Source organism: Oncorhynchus masou, chromosome 12, assembly GCF_036934945.1.
Source record: "Oncorhynchus masou masou isolate Uvic2021 chromosome 12, UVic_Omas_1.1, whole genome shotgun sequence".
NCBI lineage: Eukaryota > Metazoa > Chordata > Actinopteri > Salmoniformes > Salmonidae > Oncorhynchus > Oncorhynchus masou.
Window position 1 is genome coordinate 38,923,866 of NC_088223.1, and position 27,975 is coordinate 38,951,840.

Consider the following 27,975-nt stretch of genomic DNA (forward strand, 5'->3'; position numbering starts at 1 on the left):
AATCGCTTCCTTTTAGGTGGTTATAGAATTTAACTGCTCTTTTCTGGATTTTGATAATTAGTGGGTATCGGCCTAATTCTGCTCTGCATGCATTATTTGGTGTTCTACGTTGTACACTGAGGATATTTTTGCAGAATTCTGCGTGCAGAGTCTCAATTTGGTGTTTGTCCCATTTTGTGAAGTCTTGGTTGGTGAGCGGACCCCAGACCTCACAACCATAAAGAGCAATGGGCTCTATGACTGATTCAAGTATTTTTAGCCAAATCCTAATTGGTATGTTGAAATTTATGTTCCTTTTGATGGCATAGAATGCCCTTCTTGCCTTGTCTCTCAGATCGTTCACAGCTTTGTGGAAGTTACCTGTGGCGCTGATGTTTAGGCCAAGGTATGTATAGTTTTTGTGTGCTCTAGGGCAACAGTGTCTAGATGGAATTTGTATTTGTGGTCCTGGTGACTGGACCTTTTTGGAACACCATTATTTTGGTCTTACTGAGATTTACTGTCAGGGCCCAGGTCTGACAGAATCTGTGCATAAGATCTAGGTGCTGCTGTAGGCCCTCCTTGGTTGGTGACAGAAGCACCAGATCATCAGCAAACAGCAGACATTTGACTTCAGATTCTAGTAGGGTGAGGCCGGGTGCTGCAGACTTTTCTAGTGCCCGCGCCAGTTCGTTGATATATATGTTGAAGAGGGTGGGGCTTAAGCTGCATCCCTGTCTAACCCACGACCCTGTGTGAAGAAATGTGTGTGTTTTTTGCCAATTTTAACCGCACACTTGTTGTTTGTGTACATGGATTTTATGATGTCGTATGTTTTACCCCCAACACCACTTTCCAACAGTTTGTATAGCAGACCCTCATGCCAAATTGAGTCGAAGGCTTTTTGAAATCAACAAAGCATGAGAAGACTTTGCCTTTGTTTTGGTTTGTTTGGTTGTCAATTAGGGTGTGCAGGGTGAATACATGGTCTGTTGTACGGTAATTTGGTAAAAAGCCAATTTGACATTTGCTCAGTACATTGTTTTCATTGAGGAAGTGTACGAGTCTGCTGTTAATGATAATGCAGAGGATTTTCCCAAGGTTACTGTTGACGCATATTCCACGGTAGTTATTGGGGTCAAATTTGTCTCCATTTTTGTGGATTGGGGTGATCAGTCCTTGGTTCCAAATATTGGGGAAGATGCCAGAGCTAAGGATGATGTTAAAGAGTTTTAGTATAGCCAATTGGAATTTGTTGTCTGTATATTTGATCATTTCATTGAGGATACCATCAACACCACAGGCCTTTTTGGGTTGGAGGGTTTTTATTTTGTCCTGTAACTCATTCAATGTTATTGGAGAATCCAGTGGGTTCTGGTAGTCTTTAATAGTTGATTCTAAGATCTGTATTTGATCATGTATATGTTTTTGCTCTTTATTCTTTGTTATAGAGCCAAAAAGATTGGAGAAGTGGTTTACCCATACATCTCCATTTTGGATAGATAATTCTTCGTGTTGTTGTTTGTTTAGTGTTTTCTCTCTCTGTTTGTCTCTCTGTTTGTCTCTGTTTGTCTCTCTGTCTCTCTCTGTTTTCTCTCTCTGTCTCGACTGCGACCTCTCTCCTCTCTCTCTGTCTCGACTGCGAGCCTCTCTCTCTCTGTCTCGACTGCGAGCCTCTCTCTCTCTCTCTCTCTCGACTGCGAGCCTCTCTCTCTCTCTCTGTCTCGACTGCGAGCCTCTCTCTCTCTGTCTCGACTGCGAGCCTCTCTCTCTCTGTCTCGACTGCGAGCCTCTCTCTCTCTCGACTGCGAGCCTCTCTCTCTCTCTTGACTGCTAGCCTTTCTCTCTCTGTCTGTCTTGACTGCTAGCCTTTCTCTCTCTGTCGGTCTTGACTGCTAGCCTCTCTCTCTCTGTCTCGACTGCGAGCCTCTCTCTCTCTCTCTCTCTCTCTGTCTCGACTGCGAGCCTCTCTCTCTCTCTCTCTGTCTCGACTGCGAGCCTCTCTCTCTCTCTCTCTCTCTCGACTGCTAGCCTTTCTCTCTCTCTGTCTCGACTGCGAGCCTCTCTGTCTGTCTTGACTGCTAGCCTCTCTCTCTCTGCCTCGACTGCTAGCCTCTGTAGCCTTTCTCTCTGTCTCGACTGCGAGCCTCTCTCTCTGTCTGTCTTGACTGCTAGCCTCTCTCTCTCTGCCTCGACTGCTAGCCTCTGTAGCCTTTCTCTCTCTCTGTCTCGACTGCGAGCCTCTCTCTCTGTCTGTCTTGACTGCTAGCCTCTCTCTCTCTGCCTCGACTGCTAGCCTTTCTCTCTCTCTCTCTGTCTGTACTGCTAGCCTCTCTCTCTCTCTGCCTCGACTGCTAGCCGCTCTCTCTCTCTGCCTTGACTGCTAGCCGCTCTCTCTCTGCCTCGACTGCGAGCCTCTCTTTCTCTCTCTGTTTGTACTGCTAGCCTCTCTCTCTCTGTCTCGACTGCAAGCCTCTCTCTCTCGGTCTGTCTGTTCGGTTAGCCTCTCTCTGTCTGTACTGCTAGTCTCTCTCTGTCTGTACTGCGTCTCTCTCTCTGTCTGTACTGCTAGCCTCTCTCTCTCTGTGTCTGTACTGCTAGCCTCTCTCTCTGTGTGTCTGTACTGCTAGCCTCTCTGTGTGTCTTGACTGCTAGCCTCTCTCTCTCTGCCTCGACTGCTAGCCTCTCTCTCTCTCTCTGTCTGTACTGCTAGCCTCTCTCTCTCTCTGCCTCAACTGCTAGCCGCTCTCTCTCTCTGCCTCGACTGCGAGCATCTCTCTCTCTCTCTGTTTGTACTGCTAGCCTCCCTCTGTCTCGACTGCGAGCCTCTCTCTCTCTCTCTCTCTCTGTGTCTCGACTGCGAGCCTCTCTCTCTCTCTGTCTCGACTGTGAGCCTCTCTCTCTCTCTTGACTGCTAGCCTTTCTCTCTCTGTCTGTCTTGACTGCTAGCCTCTCTCTCTCTCTCTCTGTCGGTACTGCTAGCCTCTCTCTCTCTCTGCCTCGACTGCTAGCCGCTCTCTCTCTGTCTCGACTGCGAGCCTCTCTCTCTCTCTCTGTTTGTACTGCTAGCCTCTCTCTGTCTCGACTGCAAGCCTCTCTCTCTCGGTCTGTCTGTTCGGTTAGCCTCTGTCTGTACTGCTAGTCTCTCTCTGTCTGTACTGCATCTCTCTCTCTGTCTGTACTGCTAGCCTCTCTCTCTGTGTGTCTGTACTGCTAGCCTCTCTCTCTGTGTGTCTGTACTGCTAGCCTCTCTCTCTGTGTGTCTGTACTGCTAGTCTCTCTCTCTCTCCCTCTCTCTCTCTCTCTCTCTCTCTCTCTCTCTCTCTCTCTCTCTCTCTCTGTGTGTGTGTCTGTACTGCTAGCCTCTCTCTCTGTGTGTGTCTGTACTGCTCGCCTCTCTGTGTGTCTGTACTGCGCCCCTCTCTCGCTCCGTCTGTACTGCTAACCTCTCTCTACGTCTGTACTGCTAGCCTCTCTCTCTACATCTGTACTGCTAGCCTCTCTCTCTGCCTCGACTGCTAGCCTCTCTCTCTCTCTGCCTCGACTGCTAAACTCTCTCTCTCTCTCTGTCTCGACTGCGAGCCTCTCTCTCTATGTCTGTACTGCTAGCCTCTCTCTCTATGTCTGTACTGCTAGCCTTTCTCTCTATGTCTGTACTGCTAGAGAGAGAGGCTAGCACTCTCTGCCTCGACTGCTAGCCTCTCTCTCTGCCTCGACTGCTAAACTCTCTCTCTCTCTCTGTCTCGACTGCGAGCCTCTCTCTCTATGTCTGCACTGCTAGCCTCTCTCTCTACGTCTGTACTGCTAGCTGCTAACTCCCTGTAAAACACCCACAAATAATACACCATTCTTGGAACAGGCATTAAGTCCATACAGTCACAACCACTCATATTCTACCAGGAAAATCCAAGCCAGTCAGCCCTGAGGGACTCTTCTCAGTAAACCAGTAACACTTTGTCCTCAGTATTCTTTTTCTCTCTCTCTCACTCAGCGTCTCTCTCTCTCTCTCTCTCTCTCTCTCCCTCTCAATCAGCGTCTCTCTCTCTCTCTCACTCAGCGTCTCTCTCTCTCTCTCTCTCTCACTCTCACTCAGCGTCTCTCTCTCTCACTCAGCGTCTCTCTCTCTCTCTCACTCAGCGTCTCTCGCTCTCTCTCTCACTCAGCGTCTCTCTCTCTCACTCACTCAGCGTCTCTCTCTCTCTCACTCACTCAGCGTCTCTCTCTCTCTCGCTCAGCGTCTCTCTCTCTCTCTCGCTCAGCGTCTCTCTCTCTCTCTCGCTCAGCGTCTCTCTCTCTCACTCGCTCAGCGTCTCTCTCTCTCTCACTCGCTCAGCGTCTCTCTCTCTCTCTCTCACTCAGCGTCTCTCTTTCAGCGTCTCTCTCTCTCTTCAGCGTCTCTCTCTCTCTTCTTTCAGCGTCTCTCTCTCTCTCTTTCAGCGTCTCTCTCTCTCTTTCAGCGTCTCTCTCTCTCTTTCAGCGTCTCGCTCAGCGTCTCTCTGTCTCTCGCTCAGCGTCTCTCTGCCTCTCGCTCAGCGTCTCTCTGTCTCTCGCTCAGCGTCTCTCTGTCTCTCGCTCAGCGTCTCTCTGTCTCTCGCTCAGCGTCTCTCTGTCTCTCGCTCAGCGTCTCTCTCTCTCTCTCTCTCTCAGCGTCTCTCTCTCTCTCTCTCAGCGTCTCTCTCTCTCTCTCTCAGCGTCTCTCTCTCTCTCTCTCTCTGTGTGTGTGTCTGTACTGCTAGCCTCTCTCTCTGTGTGTGTCTGTACTGCTCGCCTCTCTGTGTGTCTGTACTGCGCCCCTCTCTCGCTCCGTCTGTACTGCTAACCTCTCTCTACGTCTGTACTGCTAGCCTCTCTCTCTACATCTGTACTGCTAGCCTCTCTCTCTGCCTCGACTGCTAGCCTCTCTCTCTCTCTGCCTCGACTGCTAAACTCTCTCTCTCTCTCTGTCTCGACTGCGAGCCTCTCTCTCTATGTCTGTACTGCTAGCCTCTCTCTCTATGTCTGTACTGCTAGCCTTTCTCTCTATGTCTGTACTGCTAGAGAGAGGCTAGCACTCTCTGCCTCGACTGCTAGCCTCTCTCTCTGCCTCGACTGCTAAACTCTCTCTCTCTCTCTGTCTCGACTGCGAGCCTCTCTCTCTATGTCTGCACTGCTAGCCTCTCTCTCTACGTCTGTACTGCTAGCTGCTAACTCCCTGTAAAACACCCACAAATAATACACCATTCTTGGAACAGGCATTAAGTCCATACAGTCACAACCACTCATATTCTACCAGGAAAATCCAAGCCAGTCAGCCCTGAGGACTCTTCTCAGTAAACCAGTAACACTTTGTCCTCAGTATTCTTTTTCTCTCTCTCTCACTCAGCGTCTCTCTCTCTCTCTCAATTCAATTCAATTCAATTCAATTCAATTCAATTCAATTCAATTCAATTCAAGGGGCTTTATTGGCATGGGAAACATGTGTTAACATTGCCAAAGCAAGTAAGGTATATAATATATAAAGTGAAATAAACAATAAAAATTAACAGTAGACATCACACATACAGAAGTTTCAAAACAATAAAGACATTACAAATGTCATATTATATATATATATACAGTGTTTTTACAATGTGCAAATGGTAAAGGACACAAGATAAAATAAATAAGCATAGATATGTGTTGTATTTACAATGGTGCGTGTTCTTCACTGGTTGCCCTTTTCTCGTGGCAACAGGTCACAAATCTTGCTGCTCTGATGGCACACTGTGGAATTTCACCCAGTAGATATGGGAGTTTTTCAAAATTGGATTTGTTTTCGAATTCTTTGTGGATCTGTGTAATCTGAGGGAAATATGTCTCTCTAATATGGTCATACATTGGGCAGGAGGTTAGGAAGTGCAGCTCAGTTTCCACCTCATTTTGTGGGCAGTGAGCACATAGCCTGTCTTCTCTTGAGAGCCATGTCTGCCTACGTCGGCCTTTCTCAATAGCAAGGCTATGCTCGCTGAGTCTGTACATAGTCAAAGCTTTCCTTAATTTTGGGTCAGTCACAGTGGTCAGGTATTCTGCCGCTGTGTACTCTCTGTGTAGGGCCAAATAGCATTCTAGTTTGCTCTGTTTTTTTGTTAATTCTTTCCAGTGTGTCAAGTAATTATCTTTTTGTTTTCTCATGATTTGGTTGGGTCTAATTGTGCTGCTGTCATGGGGCTCTGTAGGGTGTGTTTGTGAACAGAGCCCCAGGACCAGCTTGCTTAGGGACTCTTCTCCAGGTTCATCTCTCTGTAGGTGATGGCTTTGTTGTGGAAGGTTTGGGAATCGCTTCCTTTTAGGTGGTTATAGAATTTAACTGCTCTTTTCTGGATTTTGATAATTAGTGGGTATCGGCCTAATTCTGCTCTGCATGCATTATTTGGTGTTCTACGTTGTACACTGAGGATATTTTTGCAGAATTCTGCGTGCAGAGTCTCAATTTGGTGTTTGTCCCATTTTGTGAAGTCTTGGTTGGTGGCGGACCCCAGACCTCACAACCATAAAGAGCAATGGGCTCTATGACTGATTCAAGTATTTTTAGCCAAATCCTAATTGGTATGTTGAAATTTATGTTCCTTTTGATGGCATAGAATGCCCTTCTTGCCTTGTCTCTCAGATCGTTCACAGCTTTGTGGAAGTTACCTGTGGCGCTGATGTTTAGGCCAAGGTATGTATAGTTTTTTGTGTGCTCTAGGGCAACAGTGTCTAGATGGAATTTGTATTTGTGGTCCTGGTGACTGGACCTTTTTTGGAACACCATTATTTTGGTCTTACTGAGATTTACTGTCAGGGCCCAGGTCTGACAGAATCTGTGCATAAGATCTAGGTGCTGCTGTAGGCCCTCCATGGTTGGTGACAGAAGCACCAGATCATCAGCAAACAGCAGACATTTGACTTCAGATTCTAGTAGGGTGAGGCCGGGTGCTGCAGACTTTTCTAGTCTCCCTCGCCAGTTCGTTGATATATATGTTGAAGAGGGTGGGGCTTAAGCTGCATCCCTGTCTAACCCACGACCCTGTGTGAAGAAATGTGTGTGTTTTTTGCCAATTTTAACCGCACACTTGTTGTTTGTGTACATGGATTTTATGATGTCGTATGTTTTACCCCCAACACCACTTTCCAACAGTTTGTATAGCAGACCCTCATGCCAAATTGAGTCGAAGGCTTTTTTGAAATCAACAAAGCATGAGAAGACTTTGCCTTTGTTTTGGTTTGTTTGGTTGTCAATTAGGGTGTGCAGGGTGAATACATGGTCTGTTGTACGGTAATTTGGTAAAAAGCCAATTTGACATTTGACATTTCTCTCTCTCTCTCTCTCACTCAGCGTCTCTCTCTCTCTCTCTCTCTCTCTCACTCAGCGTCTCTCTCACTCAGCGTCTCTCTCTCTCTCTCACTCAGCGTCTCTCTCTCTCTCTCTCTCTCACTCAGCGTCTCTCTCTCTCTCTCACTCAGCGTCTCTCTCTCTCTCTCTCACTCAGCGTCTCTCTCTCTCACACTCTCTCTCACTCAGCGTCTCTCTCTCACACTCTCTCACTCAGCGTCTCTCTCTCACTCAGCGTCTCTCTCTCTCTCACTCAGCGTCTCTCTCTCTCTCACTCAGCGTCTCTCTCTCTCTCACTCAGCGTCTCTCTCTCTCTCTCAGCGTCTCTCTCTCTCTCTCACTCAGCGTCTCTCTCTCTCACTCACTCAGCGTCTCTCTCTCTCACTCAGCGTCTCTCTCTCTCACTCAGCGTCTCTCTCTCTCACTCAGCGTCTCTCTCTCTCACTCAGCGTCTCTCTCTCTCTCTCTTTCAGCGTCTCTCTCTCTCTCTCTCTTTCAGTGTCTCGCTCAGCGTCTCTCCCTCTCTCGCTCAGCGTCTCTCTCTCTCTCGCTCAGCGTCTCTCTCTCTCTCGCTCAGCGTCTCTCTCTCTCTCGCTCAGCGTCTCTCTCTCTCGCTCAGCGTCTCTCTCTCTCTCGCTCAGCGTCTCTCTCTCTCGCTCAGCGTCTCTCTCTCTCGCTCAGCGTCTCTCTCTCTCGCTCAGCGTCTCTCGCTCAGCGTCTCTCGCTCAGCGTCTCTCGCTCAGCGTCTCTCGCTCAGCGTCTCTCGCTCAGCGTCTCTCGCTCAGCGTCTCTCGCTCAGCGTCTCTCGCTCAGCGTCTCTCGCTCAGCGTCTCTCGCTCAGCGTCTCTCGCTCTGCGCGTCTCTCTCTGCGCGTCTCTCTCTGCGCGTCTCTCTCTGCGCGTCTCTCTCTGCGCGTCTCTCTCTGCGCGTCTCTCTCTCTCTCTCACTCAGCGTCTCTCTCTCTCTCTCACTCAGCGTCTCTCTCTCTCTCTCACTCAGCGTCTCTCTCTCTCTCTCACTCAGCGTCTCTCTCTCTCTCTCTTTCAGCGTCTCTCTCTCTCTCTCTCTCTCTCTTTCAGCGTCTCTCTCTCCCTCTTTCAGCGTCTCGCTCAGCGTCTCTCTCTCTCTCGCTCAGCCTCTCTCTCTCTCTCGCTCAGCCTCTCTCTCTCTCTCGCTCAGCCTCTCTCGCTCTCGCTCAGCCTCTCTCTCTCTCTCGCTCAGCCTCTCTCTCTCTCTCTCTCTCTCTCTGTGTCTGTACTGCTAGCCTCTCTCTCTCTCTGTGTGTGTGTCTGTACTGCTAGCCTCTCTGTGTGTGTCTGTACTGCGCCCCTCTTGCTCCGTCTTTACTGCTAGCCTCTCTCTCTCTGCCTCGACTGCTAGCCTCTCACTCTCTCTCTCTCTCTGCCTCGACTGCTAAACTCTCTCTCTCTCCCTGTCTCGACCGCGAGCCTCTCTCTATGTCTGTACTGCTAGCCTTTCTCTCTACATCTGTACTGCTAGCCTCTCTCTGTCTTGACTGCTAGCCTCTCTCTCTCTCTCTCTTCCTCGACTGCTAAACTCTCTCTCTCTCTGTCTCGACTGCGAGCCTCTCTCTCTATGTCTGCACTGCTAGCCTCTCTCTCTACGTCTGTACTGCTAGCTGCTAACTCCCTGTAAAACACCCACAAATAATACACCATTCTTGGAACAGGCATTAAGTCCATACAGTCACAACCACTCATATTCTACCAGGAAAATCCAAGCCAGTCAGCCCTGAGGGACTCTTCTCAGTAAACCAGTAACACTTTGTCCTCAGTATTCTTTTTCTCTCTCTCTCACTCAGCGTCTCTCTCTCTCTCTCTCTCCCTCTCTCAATCAGCGTCTCTCTCTCTCTCTCACTCAGCGTCTCTCTCTCTCTCTCTCACTCTCACTCAGCGTCTCTCTCTCTCACTCAGCGTCTCTCTCTCTCTCTCACTCACTCAGCGTCTCTCGCTCTCTCTCTCACTCAGCGTCTCTCTCTCTCACTCACTCAGCGTCTCTCTCTCTCTCTCTCGCTCAGCGTCTCTCTCTCTCTCTCTCTCGCTCAGCGTCTCTCTCTCTCTCTCGCTCAGCGTCTCTCTCACTCGCTCAGCGTCTCTCTCTCTCTCACTCGCTCAGCGTCTCTCTCTCTCTCTCTCTCGCTCAGCGTCTCTCTCTTTCAGCGTCTCTCTCTCTCTTTCAGCGTCTCTCTCTCTCTCTTTCAGCGTCTCTCTCTCTCTTTCAGCGTCTCTCTCTCTCTTTCAGCGTCTCGCTCAGCGTCTCTCTGTCTCTCGCTCAGCGTCTCTCTGCCTCTCGCTCAGCGTCTCTCTGTCTCTCGCTCAGCGTCTCTCTGTCTCTCGCTCAGCGTCTCTCTGTCTCTCGCTCAGCGTCTCTCTCTCTCTCGCTCAGCGTCTCTCTCTCTCTCTCAGCGTCTCTCTCTCTCTCTCTCTCTCTCTCAGCGTCTCTCTCTCTCTCTCTCAGCGTCTCTCTCTCTCTCTCAGCGTCTCTCTCTCTCACTCAGCGTCTCTCTCTCTCTCACTCAGCGTCTCTCTCTCTCTCACTCAGCGTCGTCTCTCTCTCTCTCTCACTCAGCGTCTCTCTCTCTCTCACTCAGCGTCTCTCTCTCTCTCACTCAGCGTCTCTCTCTCTCTCACTCAGCGTCTCTCTCTCTCTCACTCAGCGTCTCTCTCTCTCACTCAGCGTCTCTCTCTCTCTCACTCAGCGTCTCTCTCTCTCTCACTCAGCGTCTCTCTCTCTCTCTCTCTCACTCAGCGTCTCTCTCTCTCTCACTCAGCGTCTCTCTCTCTCTCTCTCACTCAGCGTCTCTCTCTCTCTCACTCAGCGTCTCTCTCTCTCTCTCACTCAGCGTCTCTCTCTCTCTCTCACTCAGCGTCTCTCTCTCACTCAGCGTCTCTCTCTCTCACTCAGCGTCTCTCTCTCTCTCTCACTCAGCGTCTCTCTCTCTCTCACTCAGCGTCTCTCTCTCTCACTCAGCGTCTCTCTCTCTCTCACTCAGCGTCTCTCTCTCTCTCACTCAGCGTCTCTCTCTCTCTCACTCAGCGTCTCTCTCTCTCTCTCTCACTCAGCGTCTCTCTCTCTCTCACTCAGCGTCTCTCTCTCTCTCTCTCACTCAGCGTCTCTCTCTCTCTCACTCAGCGTCTCTCTCTCTCTCACTCAGCGTCTCTCTCTCTCGCTCAGCGTCTCTCTCTCTCTCAGCTCTCTCTCTCTCTCTCAGCGTCTCTCTCTCTCTCTCTCTCAGCGTCTCTCTCTCTCTCTCTCTCAGCGTCTCTCTCTCTCTCACTCAGCGTCTCTCTCTCTCTCACTCAGCGTCTCTCTCTCTCACTCAGCGTCTCTCTCTCTCTCTCTCACTCAGCGTCTCTCTCTCTCTCACTCAGCGTCTCTCTTCTCTCTCACTCAGCGTCTCTCTCTCTCTCACTCAGCGTCTCTCTTCTCTCTCACTCAGCGTCTCTCTCTCTCTCTCACTCAGCGTCTCTCTTCTCTCTCACTCAGCGTCTCCCTCTCTCTCTCACTCAGCGTCTCTCTCTCTCTCACTCAGCGTCTCTCTCTCACTCAGCGTCTCTCTCTCTCACTCAGCGTCTCTCTCTCTCTCTCTTTCAGCATCTCGCTCAGCGTCTCTCTCTCTGTCGCTCAGCGTCTCTCTCTCTCTCTCGCTCAGCGTCTCTCTCTCTCTCTCGCTCAGCGTCTCTCTCTCTCTCTCGCTCAGCGTCTCTCTCTCTCTCGCTCAGCGTCTCTCTCTCTCGCTCAGCGTCTCTCTCTCTCTCGCTCAGCGTCTCTCTCTCTCTCTCGCTCAGCGTCTCTCTCTCTCTCGCTCAGCGTCTCTCTCTGTCTCTCGCTCAGCGTCTCTCTCTCTCTCTCTCTCTCAGCGTCTCTCTCTCTCTCGCTCAGCGTCTCTCTGTCTCTCGCTCAGCGTCTCTCTGTCTCTCGCTCAGCGTCTCTCTCTCTCTCTCTCTCTCTCAGCGTCTCTCTCTCTCACTCAGCGTCTCTCTCAGGGTCTCTCTCTCTCACTCAGCGTCTCTCTCTCTCTCACTCAGCGTCTCTCTCTCTCTCACTCAGCGTCTCTCTCTCTCTCTCTCTCAGTGTCTCTCTCTCTCACTCAGCGTCTCTCTCAGCGTCTCTCTCTCTCTCTCACTCAGCGTCTCTCTCTCTCTCACTCAGCGTCTCTCTCTCTCACTCAGCGTCTCTCTCTCTCTCACTCAGCGTCTCTCTCTCTCTCTCACTCAGCGTCTCTCTCTCTCTCAGCTCAGCTCTCTCACTCAGCGTCTCTCTCTCACTCAGCGTCTCTCTTTCTCTCTCACTCAGCGTCTCTCTCTCTCTCTCTCACTCAGCGTCTCTCTCTCTCTCACTCAGCGTCTCTCTCTCTCACTCAGCGTCTCTCTCTCTCACTCAGCGTCTCTCTCTCTCTCTCACTCAGCGTCTCTCTCTCTCTCACTCAGCGTCTCTCTCTCTCTCTCACTCAGCGTCTCTCTCTCTCTCACTCAGCGTCTCTCTCTCACTCAGCGTCTCTCTCTCTCTCTCTTTCAGCATCTCGCTCAGCGTCTCTCTCTCTCTCGCTCAGCGTCTCTCTCTCTCTCGCTCAGCGTCTCTCTCTCTCTCGCTCAGCGTCTCTCTCTCTCGCTCAGCGTCTCTCTCTCTCTCGCTCAGCGTCTCTCTCTCTCTCGCTCAGCGTCTCTCTCTCTCTCGCTCAGCGTCTCTCTCTCTCTCGCTCAGCGTCTCTCTCTCTCTCGCTCAGTCTCTCTCGCTCAGCGTCTCTCTCTCGTTCAGCGTCTCTCTCGCTCAGCGTCTCTCTCTCGCTCAGCGTCTCTCTCTCTACGTCTCTCTCTCTGACGCTCAGCGTCTCTCTCTCTCGCTCAGCGTGTCTCTCGCTCAGCGTCTCTCTCTCGCTCAGCGTGTCTCGGTCTCTCGCTCAGCGTGTCTCGGTCTCTCGCTCAGCATCTCTCTCTCTCTCTCTCAGCTCAGCGTCTCTCTCTCAGCGTCTCTCTCAGCGTCTCTCTCTCTCACTCAGCGTCTCTCTCTCTCACTCAGCGTCTCTCTCTCTCTCACTCAGCGTCTCTCTCTCTCCACTCAGCGTCTCTCTCTCTCTCACTCAGCGTCTCTCTCTCTCTCTCTCTCTCTCACTCAGCGTCTCTCTTCTCTCTCACTCAGCGTCTCTCTCTCTCAGCGTCTCTCTCTCTCTCTCAGCGTCTCCTTCTCTCTCACTCAGCGTCTCTCTCTCTCTCTCACTCAGCGTCTCTCTCTCACTCAGCGTCTCTCTCTCTCTCAGCTTTCAGCATCTCGCTCAGCGTCTCTCTCTCTCTCGCTCAGCGTCTCTCTCTCGCTCAGCGTCTCTCTCTCTCTCGCTCAGCGTCTCTCTCTCTCTCGCTCAGCGTCTCTCTCTCTCTCTCGCTCAGCGTCTCTCTCTCTCTCGCTCAGCGTCTCTCTCTCGCTCAGCGTCTCTCTCTCTCTCTCGCTCAGCGTCTCTCTCTCTCGCTCAGCGTCTCTGTCTCTCGCTCAGCGTCTCTCTCTCTCTCGCTCAGCGTCTCTCTGTCTCTCGCTCAGCTCTCTCTCGCTCAGCTCTCTCTCGCTCTCTCTCTCTCAGCGTCTCTCTCTCTCACTCAGCGTCTCTCTCTCTCTCTCTCTCACTCAGCGTCTCTCTCTCTCTCACTCAGCGTCTCTCTCTCTCTCACTCAGCGTCTCTCTCTCTCTCACTCAGCGTCTCTCTCTCTCTCACTCAGCGTCTCTCTCTCTCTCTCTCTCTCTCTCTCTCTCAGCGTCTCTCTCTCTCTCTCGCTCAGCGTCTCTCTCTCTCGCTCAGCGTCTCTCTCTCTCGCACAGCGTCTCTCTCTCTCGCTCAGCGTCTCTCTCTCTCGCTCAGTGTCTCTCTCGCTCAGCGTCTCTCTCTCTCTCGCTCAGCGTCTCTCTCGCTCAGCGTCTCTCTCTCTCTCGCTCAGCGTCTCTCTCGCTCTCTCTCTCGCTCAGCGTCTCTCTCGCTCAGCGTCTCTCTCGCTCAGCGTCTCTCTCTCTCGCTCAGCGTCTCTCTCTCGCTCAGCGTCTCTCTCTCGCTCTCTCTCTCGCTCAGCGTCTCTCTCTCTCGCTCAGCGTCTCTCTCTCTCGCTCGTCTCTCTCTCTCGCTCAGCGTCTCTCTCTCTCGCTCAGCGTCTCTCTCTCTCGTCTCTCTCACGCTCAGCGTCTCTCTCGTGTCTCGGTCTCTCGCTCAGCGTGTCTCGGTCTCTCTCAGCGTGTCTCGGTCTCTCGCTCAGCGTGTCTCGGTCTCTCGCTCAGCGTCTCTCTCTCAGCTCTCTCGCTCAGCGTCTCTCTCGCTCAGCGTCTCTCTCGCTCAGCGTCTCTCTCTCTCTCGCTCAGCGTCTCTCTCTCTCGCTCAGCGTCTCTCTCTCTCTGACGCTCAGCGTCTCTCTCTCTCTGACGCTCAGCGTCTCTCTCTCTCTCGCTCAGCGTCTCTCGGTCTCTCGCTCAGCGTCTCTCTCTCTCGCTCAGCGTCTCTCGTCTCTCGCTCAGCGTCTCTCGGTCTCTCGCTCAGCGTCTCTCGGTCTCTCGCTCAGCGTCTCTCTCTCTCTCGCTCAGCGTCTTCGGGTCTTCGCTCAGCGTCTCGGTCACTCGCTCAGCGTCTCTCTCTCGCTCAGCGTCTCTCTCTCGCTCAGCGTCTCGGTCTCTCTCAGCGTCTCTCTCGCTCAGCGTCTCTCTCTCTCGCTCAGCGTCTCTCTCTCTCTCACTCAGCGTCTCTCTCTCTCTCTCGCTCAGCGTCTCTCTCTCTCGCTCAGCGTCTCTCTCTCTCTCGCTCAGCGTCTCTCTGTCTCTCGCTCAGCGTCTCTCTCTCTCTCGCTCAGCGTCTCTCTCTCTCTCTCTCGCTCAGCGTCTCTCTCTCTCTCTCTCGCTCAGCGTCTCTCTCTCTCGCTCAGCGTCTCTCTCTCTCGCTCAGCGTCTCTCTCTCTCGCTCAGCGTCTCTCTCTCTCTCTCGCTCTCGGCTCAGCGCTCTCTCAGGTCTCTCGCTCAGCGTCTCTCGGTCTCTCGCTCAGCGTGTCTCGGTCTCTCGCTCAGCGTGTCTCGGTCTCTCGCTCAGCGTCTCGTCTCTCGCTCAGCGTCTCGGTCTCTCGCTCAGCGTCTCTCGGTCTCTCGCTCAGCGTCTCGGTCTCTCGCTCAGCGTCTCTCTCGCTCAGCGTCTCTGTCTTCGCTCAGCGTCTCTCTCTCTCGCTCAGCGTCTCTCTGTCTCTCGCTCAGCGTCTCTGTCTCTCGCTCAGCGTCTCTCTCTCTCGCTCAGCGTCTCTCGCTCAGTCTCAGCGTCTCTCTCGCTCAGCGTCTCTCTGTCTCTCGCTCAGCGTCTCTCTCTCTCGCTCAGCGTCTCTCTCTCTCAGCGTTTCTCTCTCTCAGCGTCTCTCTCGCTCAGCGTCTCTCTCTCTCTCGCTCAGCGTCTCTCGGTCTCTCGCTCAGCGTCTCTCGGTCTCTCGCTCAGCGTCTTTCTCTCACTCAGCGTCTCAGCGCTCAGCGTCTCGGTCTCTCGCTCAGCGTCTCTCTCTCTCTCGCTCAGCGTCTCTCTCTCTCTCTCGCTCAGCGTCTCTCTCTCTCTCGCTCAGCGTCTCTCTCTCTCGCTCAGCGTCTCTCTGTCTCTCGCTCAGCGTCTCTCTGTCTCTCGCTCAGCGTCTCTCGCTCAGCTCTCTCTCGCTCAGCGTCTCGCTCTCTCTCTCGCTCAGCGTCTCTCTCAGCGTCTCTCTCGCTCAGCGTCTCGCTCAGCGTCTCTCTCGCTCAGCGTCTCTCTCTCTCTCGCTCAGCGTCTCTCTGTCTCTCGCTCAGCGTCTTTCTCTCGCTCAGCGTCTCTCTCTCTCTCGCTCAGCGTCTCTCTCGCTCAGCTCTCTCTCGCTCAGCGTCTCTCGCTCAGCGTCTCTCTCTCTCTCGCTCAGCGTCTCTCTCGCTCAGCGTCTCTCTCTCTCGCTCAGCGTCTCTCTCGCTCAGCGTCTCGGTCTCTCGCTCAGCGTCTCTCGGTCTCTCGCTCAGCGTGTCTCGGTCTCTCGCTCAGCGTGTCTCGGTCTCTCGCTCAGCGTCTCTCTCGCTCAGCGTCTCGGTCTCTCGCTCAGCGTCTCTCTCGCTCAGCGTCTCGGTCTCGCTCAGCGTCTCGTCTCGCTCAGCGTCTCTCTCTCGCTCAGCGTCTCTCTGTCTCTCGCTCAGCGTCTCTCTGTCTCTCGCTCAGCGTCTCTGTCTCTCGCTCAGCGTCTCTGTCTCTCGCTCAGCGTCTCTCGCTCTCTCTTCGCTCAGCGTCTCTCTCGCTCAGCGTCTCTCTCGCTCAGCGTCTCTCTCGCTTTCGTCTCTCTCGCTCGCTCAGCGTCTCTCTCTCGCTCAGCGTTTTCTCTCGCTCAGCTCTCTCGCTCAGCGTCTCGTCTCTCTCTTGACGCTAGCGTCTCTCTCTCTCGCTCAGCGTCTCTCTCTCTCGCTCAGCGTCTCTCGGTCTCTCGCTCAGCGTCTTCGCTCACTTGGTCTCTCGCTCAGCGTGTCTCGGTCTCTCGCTCAGCGCGTCTCTCTCTCTCGCTCAGCGTCTCGGTCTCTCGCTCAGCGTCTCTCTCTCGCTCAGCGTCTCGGTCTCTCTCTCTCTCGCTCAGCGTCTCTCTCTCTCGCTCAGCGTCTCTCTCTCTCTCGCTCAGCGTCTCTCTCTCTCTCTCGCTCAGCGTCTCTCTCTCTCTCGCTCAGCGTCTCTCTCTCTCGCTCAGCGTCTCTCTGTCTCTCGCTCAGCGTCTCTCTGTCTCTCGCTCAGCGTCTCGCTCAGCGTCTCTCGCTCAGCGTCTCTCGCTCAGCGTCTCTCTCGCTCAGCGTCTCGCTCAGCGTCTCTCTCGCCAGCGTCTCTCTCGCTCAGCGTCTCTCTCTCGCTCAGCGTCTCTCTCTCTCTCGCTCAGCGTCTCTCTCTCTCGCTCAGCGTCTCTCTGTCTCTCGCTCAGCGTCTCTGTCTCTCGCTCAGCGTCTCTCTCTCTCGCTCAGCGTCTCTCGCTCAGCGTCTCTCGCTCAGCGTCTCTCTCAGCGTCTCTCTCGCTCAGCGTCTCTCTCGCTCAGCGTCTCTCGCTCGCTCAGCGTCTCTCTCTCTCGCTCAGCGTCTCTCTCTCTCGCTCAGCGTCTCTCTCGCTCAGCGTCTCGCACCAGCGTCTCTCGCTCAGCGTCTCTCTCTCGCTCAGCGTCTCTCTCTCGCTCAGCGTCTCTCTCTCTCGCTCAGCGTGTCTCTCTCTCTCGCTCAGCGTCTCGGTCTCTCGCTCAGCGTCTCGGTCTCTCTCAGCGTCTCTCGGTCTCTCGCTCAGCGTCTCGGTCTCTCGCTCAGCGTCTCTCTGTCTCGCTCAGCGTCTCGGTCTGTCTCGCTCAGCGTCTCTCGCTCAGCGTCTCTGTCTCTCGCTCAGCGTCTCTCTGTCTCTCGCTCAGCGTCTCTCTGTCTCTCGCTCAGCGTCTCTCTGTCTCTCGCTCAGCGTCTCTCTGTCTCTCGCTCAGCGTCTCTGTCTCTCTCTCGCGTCTCTCTGTCTCTCAGCTCTCTGTCTCTCTGTCTCTCTGTCTCTCTGTCTCTCTGTCTCTCTCGCTCGCTCAGCCTCAGTCGCTCTCTCGCTCAGTCTCTTTTCTCGCTCGCTCAGTCTCTTTTGCTCTCTCGCTCAGTCTCTTTTGCTCGCTCGCTCAGTCTCTCTCATTCTCTCGCTCAGCTCAGTCTCTCAGCGTCTCGCTCAGTCCCTCGTCTCTCAGCGTCTCTCTCTCTCGCTCAGCGTCTCTTTCTCTCTCTCGCTCAGCGTCTCTCTCGCTCAGTCTCTCTCGCTCAGTCTCTCTCTCGCTCAGTCTCTCTCTCGCTCAGTCTCTCTCTTCTCTCAGTCTCTCGCTCTTCAGCTCTCTCTCTCTCTCAGTCTCTCTCTCGCTCTCACTCAGCTCTCTCTCGCTCTCTCGCTCTCTCTCTCGCTCTCTCAGTCTCTCTCTCGCTCTCAGTCTCTCGTCTCTCAGCTCTCTCGCTCTCTCAGTCTCTCTCTCGCTCTCTCAGTCTCTCTCTCTCTCTCTCTCGTCTCAGTCTCTCAGCGTCTCTCTCTCTCTCTCAGCGTCTCTCTCTCTCGCTCAGCTCTCTCTCTCAGTCTCTCTCTCTCGCTCAGTCTCTCTCTCTCTCAGCTCTCTCTCTCGCTCAGCTCTCTCTTCTCTCGCTCAGTCTCTCTCTCTCGCTCAGCGTCTCTCTCTTCGCTCGCTCAGTCTCTCTCTCGCTCGCTCAGCGTCTCTCTCTCGCTCAGTCTCTCTCTCTCGCTCAGCGTCTCTCTCGCTCAGCGTCTCTCTCGCTCAGTCTCTCTCTCTCTCGCTCAGTCTCTCTCTCTCTCTCGCTGAGTCTCTCTCTCGCTCTCTTCTCTCTTTCTCTCTCAGCGTCTCTCTCTTTCTCTCGCTCAGCGTCAGCTCGCTCTCTCTCTCGCTCAGCGTCTCTCTCTCACTCAGCTCTCTCTTCTCTCACTCTTTCGCTCGCTCTCTCTCTCTCTCGCTCAGTGTCTCTCTCTCTCGCTCAGCTCTCTCTCTCTCTCGCTCAGCTCTCTCTCTCTCACTCAGCGTCTCTCTCTCTCTCACTCAGTCTCTCTCACTCTCTCTCTCTCAGCTCTCTCTCTCTCTCACTCAGTCTCTCTCTCTCGCTCTCTCTCTCTCTCACTCAGCTCTCTCTCTCTCGCTCAGTCTCTCTCTCTCACTCAGCGTCTCTCTCTCTCACTCAGCGTCTCTCTCTCTCTCTCACTCAGCGTCTCTCTCTCTCTCTCTCACTCAGCGTCTCTCTCTCTCACTCAGCATCTCTCTCTCTCACTCAGCGTCTCTCTCTCTCACTCAGCGTCTCTCTCTCTCTCACTCAGCGTCTCTCTCTCGCTCTCTCAGTCTCTCTCTCGCTCTCTCAGTCAGCGTCAAATTCAAATTCAAATTCAAGCTGCTTTATTGGCATGAAAAACATTGTGTCAATATTGCCAAAGCAACAATGTATACAATATACATTGTAACAAAATTCTAAATGATAGCAAATATAAAATATAAAAGTGTAGTAAATAATAATACAAAATTAAATACAAAAATAATAATAATTACAGTAATAACAATAATAGCAATAACAATTAAGTTACTGCTTACTATGCAGATGTTATTATTCAGTGTCCCTCAGGCTATGGCAGGAAAATACATATTTGGCTGCAAGAGGAGCCATTGATCCTTCGCCCATGAGTATTCTTAGTTTTTCCTCTGGGTTCAATTTGTAAAAATTTGGAATATGTTTAGTAATTTCTGTGAATAATGAATCTCTTTGTGAGGAATATTTATCACAGTAAAGGAGAAAGTGCATCTTTGTCTCTACCTCCCCTGTTATGCAGTGACCACATACACGCTCCTCTTTGGGTAGCCATGTCTTTTTATGTCTGCCGGTTTCTATTGCCAATCGGTGGTCACTCAGCCTGTACTTGGTAAGGATCTGTCTCTGCTTCGTATCTCTGACAGAGTAGAGATAATCAGCCAATTCATATTCTCTGTTTAGGGTCAGATAGCAATTTAGTCGGCTTTGGGATTTTGTTTCATTTTTCCAATGTTGTAAATATGATTCCTTTGATTGGTTCATGATTTTGCTTATTGGAATTCTTTCTTTTGAAGCAGTGCTGGTGTCAGCTTGGTTGGTGAGGTCCAACACCAGCTGACTGAGAGGGCTCGTTTCTGGGCTCAGCTCTTGGGTTTGAAGTGATTTAAATTGCAGACTTGAATTTGGACTTGAATTCAGATGTAGCCAAAATTTTAATGATCTTTTCTGTATTTTCATTATTACTGGAAAACGGCCCAATTCTGCCCTACATGCATTAGTTGGTGTATTTCTCTGGACTTGTAGGATTTTCCGACAGAATTCTGCATGTAGGGCTTCAATTGGATGTTTGTCCCACATTTTAAAGTCCAGTTTATTGAGTGGCCCCCAAACCTCACTTCCATAAAGAGCTATTGGTAGGATTACACTGTCAAATATTTTAGTCCAAATTCTAATTGGGATGTTGATTTTGAATAATTTCATTTTTATTGCATACATTGCTCTGCGGGCTTTTTCTTTGAGTGCATTCACTGCCATATTAAAGTTTCCCGATGCAGATATGGTCAGACCAAGATAGGTGTAATTTTTTGTGTGTTCAATTAAGGTGTTGTTCAGGGTGAATTTATATTTGTGTTTCTGACATCTGTTTTTTTTTTTGGAAAATCATGATTTTAGTTTTTTGGAAATTTACTGCCAGGGCCCAATTATGGCAATATTGCTCCAGAATATTAATTTTCTGTTGAAGACCTTCTTTGGTTGGTGATAGAAGTACCAAGTCATCAGCATATAGCAGGTATTTCACCTCTGTGTCAAATAGTGTGAGTCCTGGGGCTGGAGATTGGTCCAACAGGTCTGCTAATTCATTGATATAAATGTTGAAAAGATTTGGACTCAAACTGCAGCCTTGTCTCACACCTCGACATTGTGAAAAAAATTCTGTTCTTTGGTTTTTGATTTTTATTGCACACTTGTTTTCTGTGTACATACATTTTATTAAGTCATATACCTTACCACCAAGCCCACTTTGTAGAATTTTGTAGAATAGCCCTTCGTGCCAAATCGAATCAAATGCTTTTTTAAAGTCAATAAAGCAAGCAAAGATTTTGCCCTCTTTTTTTGGTGGACGTGTTTATTAATTAGTGTGTAAGGTGTATATATGGTCAGTAGTGCGATGGTTAGGGAGAAAGCCAATTTGACATTTACTTATTACATTTTTTCTTGAAGAAAGGTTTGAATTCTTGAATTCAAAATGCTACAGAAAATCTTTCCCAAGTTACTGTTTACGCAAATTCCCCTGTAATTATTGGGGTCTGATTTGTCTCCACTTTTGTGGATAGGGGAGATGAGCCCCTGGTTCCAGACATCAGGGAAGCAGCCAGAAGTTAAAACCATGTTGAACAATTTAAGCACAGCATTTTGCAACTCAGGTGTGCTGTTTTTCAGCATTTCATTTCTGATGTTGTCTAGACCACAAGCCTTCTTTGATTTAATAGATTTTAGCTTTTCATTTAGTTCTTGTTGGGTTATTGGGTAATCTAATGGATTTTGGTTGTTTTTAATGACTGATTCAAGGATGTTCAATTTTTCTTTAATTTCTAATTGGTTCTGTTGCAAGTCTTTTTGTGGGATGTTTTTGTATAGATTATCAAAATAAGTTTTCCAAATTCCTACATCTTGTATTGCTAATTCTTGTGGCTTTGTTGTGCTTAAATTGTTCCACATGTCCCAGAACTGATTTTGGTCAATTGCGTTTTCAATTTCATCAAGTGTCCTGTTGGTATAATTAAATTTCTTGCGTTTCAGTGTTTGTTTATACTGTTTCAGAGTTTCAAAGTATTCATATCGTAGCTCTGGGTTGTTTTGCTGCTTATGTTTTTTGTTTGACATTTGTCTCAAGTGTTTTCTAATTGTTTTACATTCATTATCAAACCATTTGTCAGAAACATTTTGATTTTTGCTTCTGATGTTGCATTTCTTTGGTTTTCTCAAATTTGCTTTCGATGCTGCTTTTTGGAATATGCAGTTGATGTTTTGAGTAGCTGAATTGACACCATCTTTATTGTTTTGGTACCGTGAGTTATTGAAAAACTGTATAGAGTTCATTATTTCATTTGAGTTCAATGTTTCAGTGAATCTCTGCACTGTTTGGAGCCCATCTGTATGATTGGTTTATGTTGTAGAGTTTATTGGGCTGTTTTTTTGAATGAATATTGCCGGTTAATTTCTTCAGAAACACGTTGATCTGACTGTGATCTGACAAGGGTGTCTGTGGTCTGACAGTGAATGCACTAATGGAAGAGGGGTCAATGTCAGTGATGGCATAATCGACTACACTTGTCCCAAGAGCTGAGCAGTAAGTAAACTGACCTAAAGAGTCCCCTCTGATTCTACCATTAAGCATGTACAGGCCTAAGGCTCGACAGAGATGTACTAACTCCTTTCCATTTTTGTTCAGTATTTGGTCAGGACTGTTTCTATTATTTATAATAGGGCTACTGTATAAGGACGGGTGTCCAAATATGTGATGGTTACCTCCCCGCATCAGTGTAGTCAGGCTCAGAACCTGTTCTTGCATTGAAATCTCCACAAAGAAGCACTTTACCCTGTGCCTGAAATGTAATGATTTCTGTCTGGAGATTGTCAAAAAACTGATCATCATAATATGATGAATCTGAAGGAGGAGCATAAGCTGCACATATGTATACATCATTGTCACAATAGATTGTACCTTTGTTAAGTTTTAGCCAAATGTGAGTGGTACCTTTTTTCATTTCATCCAGCGCTAAGTCCCGCTTTATGCCAAATGATGATTCCACCTGAGTCTCGGCCCCTTTTAACATGTTTATGTTTGATTGACGGTAGTAAACTTTCTCTATAGCCTGAGGGACACTGAGTATCTATGTCTCCACGACACCATGTTTCCAGTAGGATTATGATGTCCTGTCCCTTGATGTTTTTAAGCAATTCTGGATTTGTTGTTTTATAACCAAAATGTGAAGAGTATAGGCCCTGGATATATATATACATACACACATACATACACACACATATATATATATATATATATACACATATATATATATATACATACATACATACATACATACATACATACATACATACACACACACACACACACACACACACACACACACACACACACACACACACACACACACACACACACACACACACACACACACACACACACACACGCAGACACAGTCTCTCTCGCTCTCTCAGTCTCTCTCTCGTCTCTCAGTCTCTCTCGCTTCGCTCTCAGTCTCTCTCGCTCTCAGTCTCTCTCGCTCTCAGTCTCTCTCTCGCTCTCAGTCTCTCTCTCGCTCTCAGTCTCTCTCGCTCTCAGTCTCTCTCGCTCTCAGTCTCTCTCGCTCTCAGTCTCTCTCTCAGTCTCTCAGTCGCTCTCTCGTCTCAGTCTCTTTCTCTCGCTCTCAGTCTCTCTCTCGCTCAGTCTCTCTCTCTCAGTCTCTCTCTCTCAGTCTCTCTCTCGCTCGCTCAGTCTCTCTCTCGCTCAGTCTCTCTCTCGTCGCTCAGTCTCTCTCTCTCTCGCTCAGTCTCTCTCTCTCGCTCAGTCTCTCTCTCTCGCTGAGTCTCTCTCTCTCTCTCGCTGAGTCTCTCTCTCTCTCTCTCGCTGAGTCTCTCTCTCTCTCTCGCTGAGTCTCTCTCTCTCTCTCGCTGAGTCTCTCTCTCTCTCTCGCTCAGTCTCTCTCTCGCTCGCTCAGTCTCTCTCTTTCGCCGCTCAGTCTCTCTCTTCGCTCAGTCTTTCGCTCGTCTCTCTCTTTCGCTCGCTCAGCTCTTTCGCTCGCTCAGTCGCTCAGTCTCTCTCTTTCGCTCGCTCAGTCTCTCTCAGTCTTCGCTCGCTCAGTCTCTCTCTCGCTCGCTCAGTCTCTCTCTCGCTCGCTCAGTCTCTCTCTCTCGCTCAGTCTCTCTCTCTCTCAGTCTCTCTCTCTCTCAGTCTCTCTCTCTCTCGCTCGCTCAGTCTCTCTCTCGCTCGCTCAGTCTCTCTCTCTCGCTCGCTCAGTCTCTCGCTCGCTCAGTCTCTCTCTTTCGCTCGCTCAGTCTCTCTTTCGCTCGCTCAGTCTCTCTCTTTCGCTCGCTCAGTCTCTCTCTTCGCTCGCTCAGTCTCTCTTTCGCTCGCTCAGTCTCTCTCTTTCGCTCGCTCAGTCTCTCTCTTTCGCTCGCTCAGTCTCTCTCTTTCGCTCGCTCAATCCCTCAGTCTCTCTCGCTCGCTCAGTCCCTCTCGCTCGCTCAGTCCCTCAGTCTCTCTCGCTCAGTCCCTCAGTCTCTCTCGCTCAGTCCCTCAGTCTCTCTCGCTCGCTCAGTCCCTCAGTCTCTCTCGCTCGCTCAGTCCCTCAGTCTCTCTCGCTCGCTCATGTCCTCAGTCTCTCTCGCTCGCTCATGTCCTCAGTCTCTCTCGCTCGCTCAGTCCCTCAGTCTCTCTCGCTCGCTCAGTCCCTCAGTCTCTCTCGCTCGCTCATGTCCCTCAGTCTCTCTCGCTCGCTCATGTCCCTCAGTCTCTCTCGCTCGCTCAGTCCCTCAGTCTCTCTCGCTCGCTCAGTCCCTCAGTCTCTCTCGCTCTCTCGCTCTCTTGCTCAGTCGCTTTCTAGCTCAGTCTCTCGCTCAGTCGCTCTCTCGCGCTCCCAGTCGCTCTCTCGCGCTCCCAGTCGCTCTCTCGCGCTCCCAGTCTCTCTCGCGCTCCCAGTCTCTCTCGCGCTCCCAGTCTCTCTCGCGCTCCCAGTCTCTCTCTGTGTGTGTTAGTGGGCCGTGAACTGCCCACGTACCACATTCTCAAAGCAATTCACTACAGTCATCAATATTACAAAATGCTGTCTTGTTGAATACAATGACTACCTGAGGACAGTGCAGTGCCTGACTCATCCTACACCGTCTCACCCACTTCTCTTCACAATGTAAGAATGTTGTCTGCCCTCAAACATGATTACAGGTTGTCGATGGAATGTCTCAAACAGTCAGACAGAACCGATTGAGGTCATAAACTGAATATTTCTAGTGATTTCTTACTTAAATATCTTATTTAACTAGGCAAGAACACTATCCCCTGCCATTCATTTGTTTCCAGCCTCTCCTTCCTCCTCTCATTCCCTTTACATAAATCCTTCCATCCCTCTCTTCTTACCTTCACAGCTGCTGTGGCCCTCCTCGTAACCCGCTGAACAGCTGCACTTCCCGATGGGCACCAGCCACTCCCCTTCGGCGCTGCAGTGCATCCTGGGAGGGCTGTCCGTGTCCACCTCGGAATTGTTGACGCAGGCTCCCCTGACTTCCACCAGGGTGGCGAACGCCGCCTCGGCAACCGTATCGGAAAACACAGCCAGGTTCTGCACCGTGGCCAAGCAGCGCTTGTAGTACACCCGCACCGCCACCAAGGCCACGCACGCCCCCACGTCCTGGAACGCCAGGTGGAACCCTTTCCGGTTCAGGTGACCGATCTCCCGCACCTCCGTGTTGAGCTTCATCTTCCTCTCGCCCAGGTCGCCCTGCGTGAAGCTCTCGTCGGCGGCGATGGTGTCGATCTTGGTGTAGCGCTCCTCGCGGGTCACCCGGCCCAGGTCTTTGTCCGACTCCACATAGAGCAGGTTGAAGGTCTCCTTGCAGGTGCCCGCCACGCCCGGGATGCTGTTGCAGTCGCGCAGCGTGAACTGCAGCTCCACGAAGATGCGCTGGCCGCCGCGCCGCGCCACCCAGCCTGTCTGTAGCCAGTTGTTCTGCAGCGCCGGCTCCATCACGTTACACACCTGGTAGGTCCTGATGGGCTTGTACTTCTCATCCACGCCACTGATCTCCTCCCACTGGGGAGATGGTGAGGAGAGGAGGTATGAGAGAGGGAGAGAGATAAAAGGAGGGATGAGGGGAGGCAGAAAGAGAGCATGAGAGTAATGGATAGTGGGTGTGACAGAGGTATTGGAAGGAGGGAAGAGGGACAGACAAACACAGGAGCTGGTGAGGGTCATCTGAAAGACATTATAACCCAGACAGGGTACATATAAATATCATGTGTGGGTTTCTGTCTGGTACCAGGGTTTCAGTCCTAGAGGAGTAAACACACACACAGAGAGAGACAGAGAGACAGAGAGACAGAGAGACAGAGAGTGTGTAAGGAGGAGTAAACACACACACAGAGAGAGAGACAGAGAGAGAGAGTGTGTAAGGAGGAGTAAACACACACAGAGAGAGAGAGAGAGAGACAGAGACAGAGAGAGAGACAGAGACAGAGAGAGAGAGAGAGACAGAGAGAGATAGAGTGTGTAAGGAGGAGTAAACACACAGAGAGAGAGAGAGAGAGAGACAGACAGAGAGAGAGTGTGTGTAAGGAGGAGTAAACACACACAGAGAGAGAGAGAGAGAGACAGAGAGAGAGAGACAGAGAGAGAGAGTGTGTAAGGAGGAGTAAACACACACACACACAGAGAGAGAGAGAGAGACAGAGAGAGATAGACAGAGAGAGAGAGTGTGTAAGGAGGAGTAAACAAGCCTCAGAGTGTGTGTGTGTGTGTTCATGTGTCTCCGCAGACACAAACCCACACATGATATTGAGAAAGAGTAAATGAGCCACTAGAGTGTGTGTATGTGTTTGTGTGTGTCTCTCAATCTCCACACAGAGAGACTAATTACAGTGGCGGGGGCCTCCACAGAGACTATAGAGCAGTAAAGCAGCTCACAGCCGCCCACTGACACTACGGGGAGGGAAAATGCAAATGGCTGCCACGTCCAGAATTAACTGGGTAAATAAAGAACAGATTGGAGGGGAGACGTGCCCACATGGCCGTCGTCAGTTTGGACTGCAGGTGAAATTGACTCACCATCCGTGCTGAACGAACGACGGACAAGCTCTGCTAAATACTCTCGCGGGACTGCATTAGCTAGCCAAACAAATGAACACGTTGAAATCTATCCATCGGGGATTCTGTATTGTGTATCGTTTAATTGACGTCACAATAGTCAGGGAGATGTTCCTGGGTTAGTTGCACGGTCAGGCAAAACCCTGTCTATGGCCATTCATCCCAACTAGGGGCGAGGGTCTATAATCACGAAGCCTCGAGGGTAAGGAACGCTGATCTGAGATCAGTTTGGGCGTTTTAAATCCTAACGAATGACAGGGGAGACGCCTGGTGAACGTGGTGCTGGAGGGCGAGGCTCCTCCCATCCCAGGCACAACTCATCGCGTCGCTGCGCAGGAACACGTCGCAGCCCGTCGGGAAAAATACGAGGTCTTCCATTTGTGAGCGGTGATGAAATGTTAAGCCTGACGTTCACATTAACCGATGTCAGGACTGATACGGAGATCGACCTTTTACACTGGAGAACCAGTTGAAGAAGCAGTTCATTGGTTATAATTACCCGTCTGGTCACAGTATGGTGCTGCTAAGTCTACGTGGTGACACAGCCACAACATGACTCAGACACGCTTTCATCCTAAAAGGGGAGCTGGCTTCAGTGGTGCCGTGTAGATCCACGGGACACATTTAGCTTTCTATCTGTGACTTGTGGTCAACTTGTGGTCCTCTGTAGCTCAGTCGGTAGAGCACGGAGCTTGCAAACGCTAGGATAGTGGGTTTGATTCCCGGGACCAGCCATACGTCAAAATACATGCACGCATTGCCTGTGAATCTTCTACATGGCATACGTCATATGAACATACTGTGGTTGGAGCTGCAACATGGGACTGGGTGGTTTATCTAAGTCTACGTCTTGTGGTTTTGGTGACAGACGGGTATGAATGACTTTTAAAATGTACGCGTCATCCTAAAGCAGTCGGACTGTGTTATATGAACTGGACCAAGTCCATTCATCTCGGCTTCAGAACTTAGCATGTGGCCTCTTTTACAAGCTCCATCGATTCATTAAGAGCATAATAAATCCTCCAGTGTCTTGTATTTTACTGATAAAACCTATGAGTGGAAGATAAATGGGGAGTCGGTGACTTCAAAAACCACTTCATCTTCAGTCATTCTTAAAAATGGAAAAAAAAAACTCCCACCACTGGCTATTATCAATCATTCATAAGTTGGCGTGTGGTTTTTACAAGCCAAAATCGATAGCGGAAGGGACAATTTATGTGGCTGTGTGTGTCTGGACGGTGGGCGCAGGGACGTCCTGTCCAGGATTAGACCATTGATTCGCGTGCAGTGATGAGCTCGGCTCTGTTCTGTTCAGGGAGGGACAGAGAGAGAGGCAGAATGAATGGAGGGGGAGGGAGGGAGGAGCGCAGAGGGGCAGAGAGGTGGGGCCAGCTGTCCACTAACAGTCCATTTGGGCAGCGTGCTCCCTGGAACTGTGCCCACTGGGGGGAGGGGGGGGGGCTGTTCTCAGCTAGAAGCAAGCTGGACTACTCCATGACACAAAGTGTGTAGATGTACACTGGCACGAACACCTATTCACATATGCATAGGCACATACATTCAAACATGCACTCGCACACGCGCTCACAGACACACACACACACACACACGCGCTCACAGACACACACACACACACACACACACACACACACACACACACACACAGAAATACACAGGTAAAACAGGTAAAACACAGGTACACAACGGACTGGTACACTCACTCCATTGGAGGGGTACGACGTCCAGCCGAGCTCTGCCTGAGTTTCTTTAGAGTTCAGCAGGACCACTGGAAGAGAAAAGGTGGGGAAGAGACAGAAAGAGAGGGAGAAGAAAGCGGGAGAACAGCATTAGGTCAGTCGAAGAACAGCACGCACGTCGTTCCATGCTGTCAAGTCAGAATCCAACACCATTCGTCATCTCACAGTCTCGTTGCATTAGGCATTTCAGTCAGTAAGCAGACACTCTTATCCAGAGTGACTTACAGAGGCATTCCTATTAGCAACCGCATATCACAGTCAAAGGAAGCCGACAAGGTGAATAATCTGTCCATGTGCCCTTGAGAAAGGCACTTGACCCTAATTTGCTCCAGGGGCGCCATACTACCATGGCTGACCCTGTAAAACAACACGTTTCACTGCACCAATCAGGTGTATGTGACATCAAAACATGTATTTTCCACATGTTTCCTCAATGAAGTAGATCAGCTTAGTCACTAGTCTCGATTATGCGCATTACATCACCGGTGGATATGATAG

At 50.7% G+C, this 27,975-nt stretch overlaps 1 protein-coding gene across 1 annotated transcript in view; it reads right to left on the reverse strand.

Moving 5' to 3' along the window:
* Positions 1-27,502, reverse strand: part of LOC135550054 (ephrin type-A receptor 7-like) — a 163,023-nt gene extending 135,521 nt beyond the window's left edge. The window contains exons 1-2 of the mRNA XM_064980512.1: positions 27,442-27,502; positions 23,998-24,670 (exon numbers count right to left, since the gene is read on the reverse strand). Of these exons, the coding sequence (XP_064836584.1) occupies positions 23,998-24,604 (607 nt within the window). The 5' untranslated portion in view covers positions 24,605-24,670; positions 27,442-27,502. The remainder of the gene's footprint in view (positions 1-23,997; positions 24,671-27,441) is intronic.
* Between the last annotated feature and the right edge of the window lie 473 nt (positions 27,503-27,975).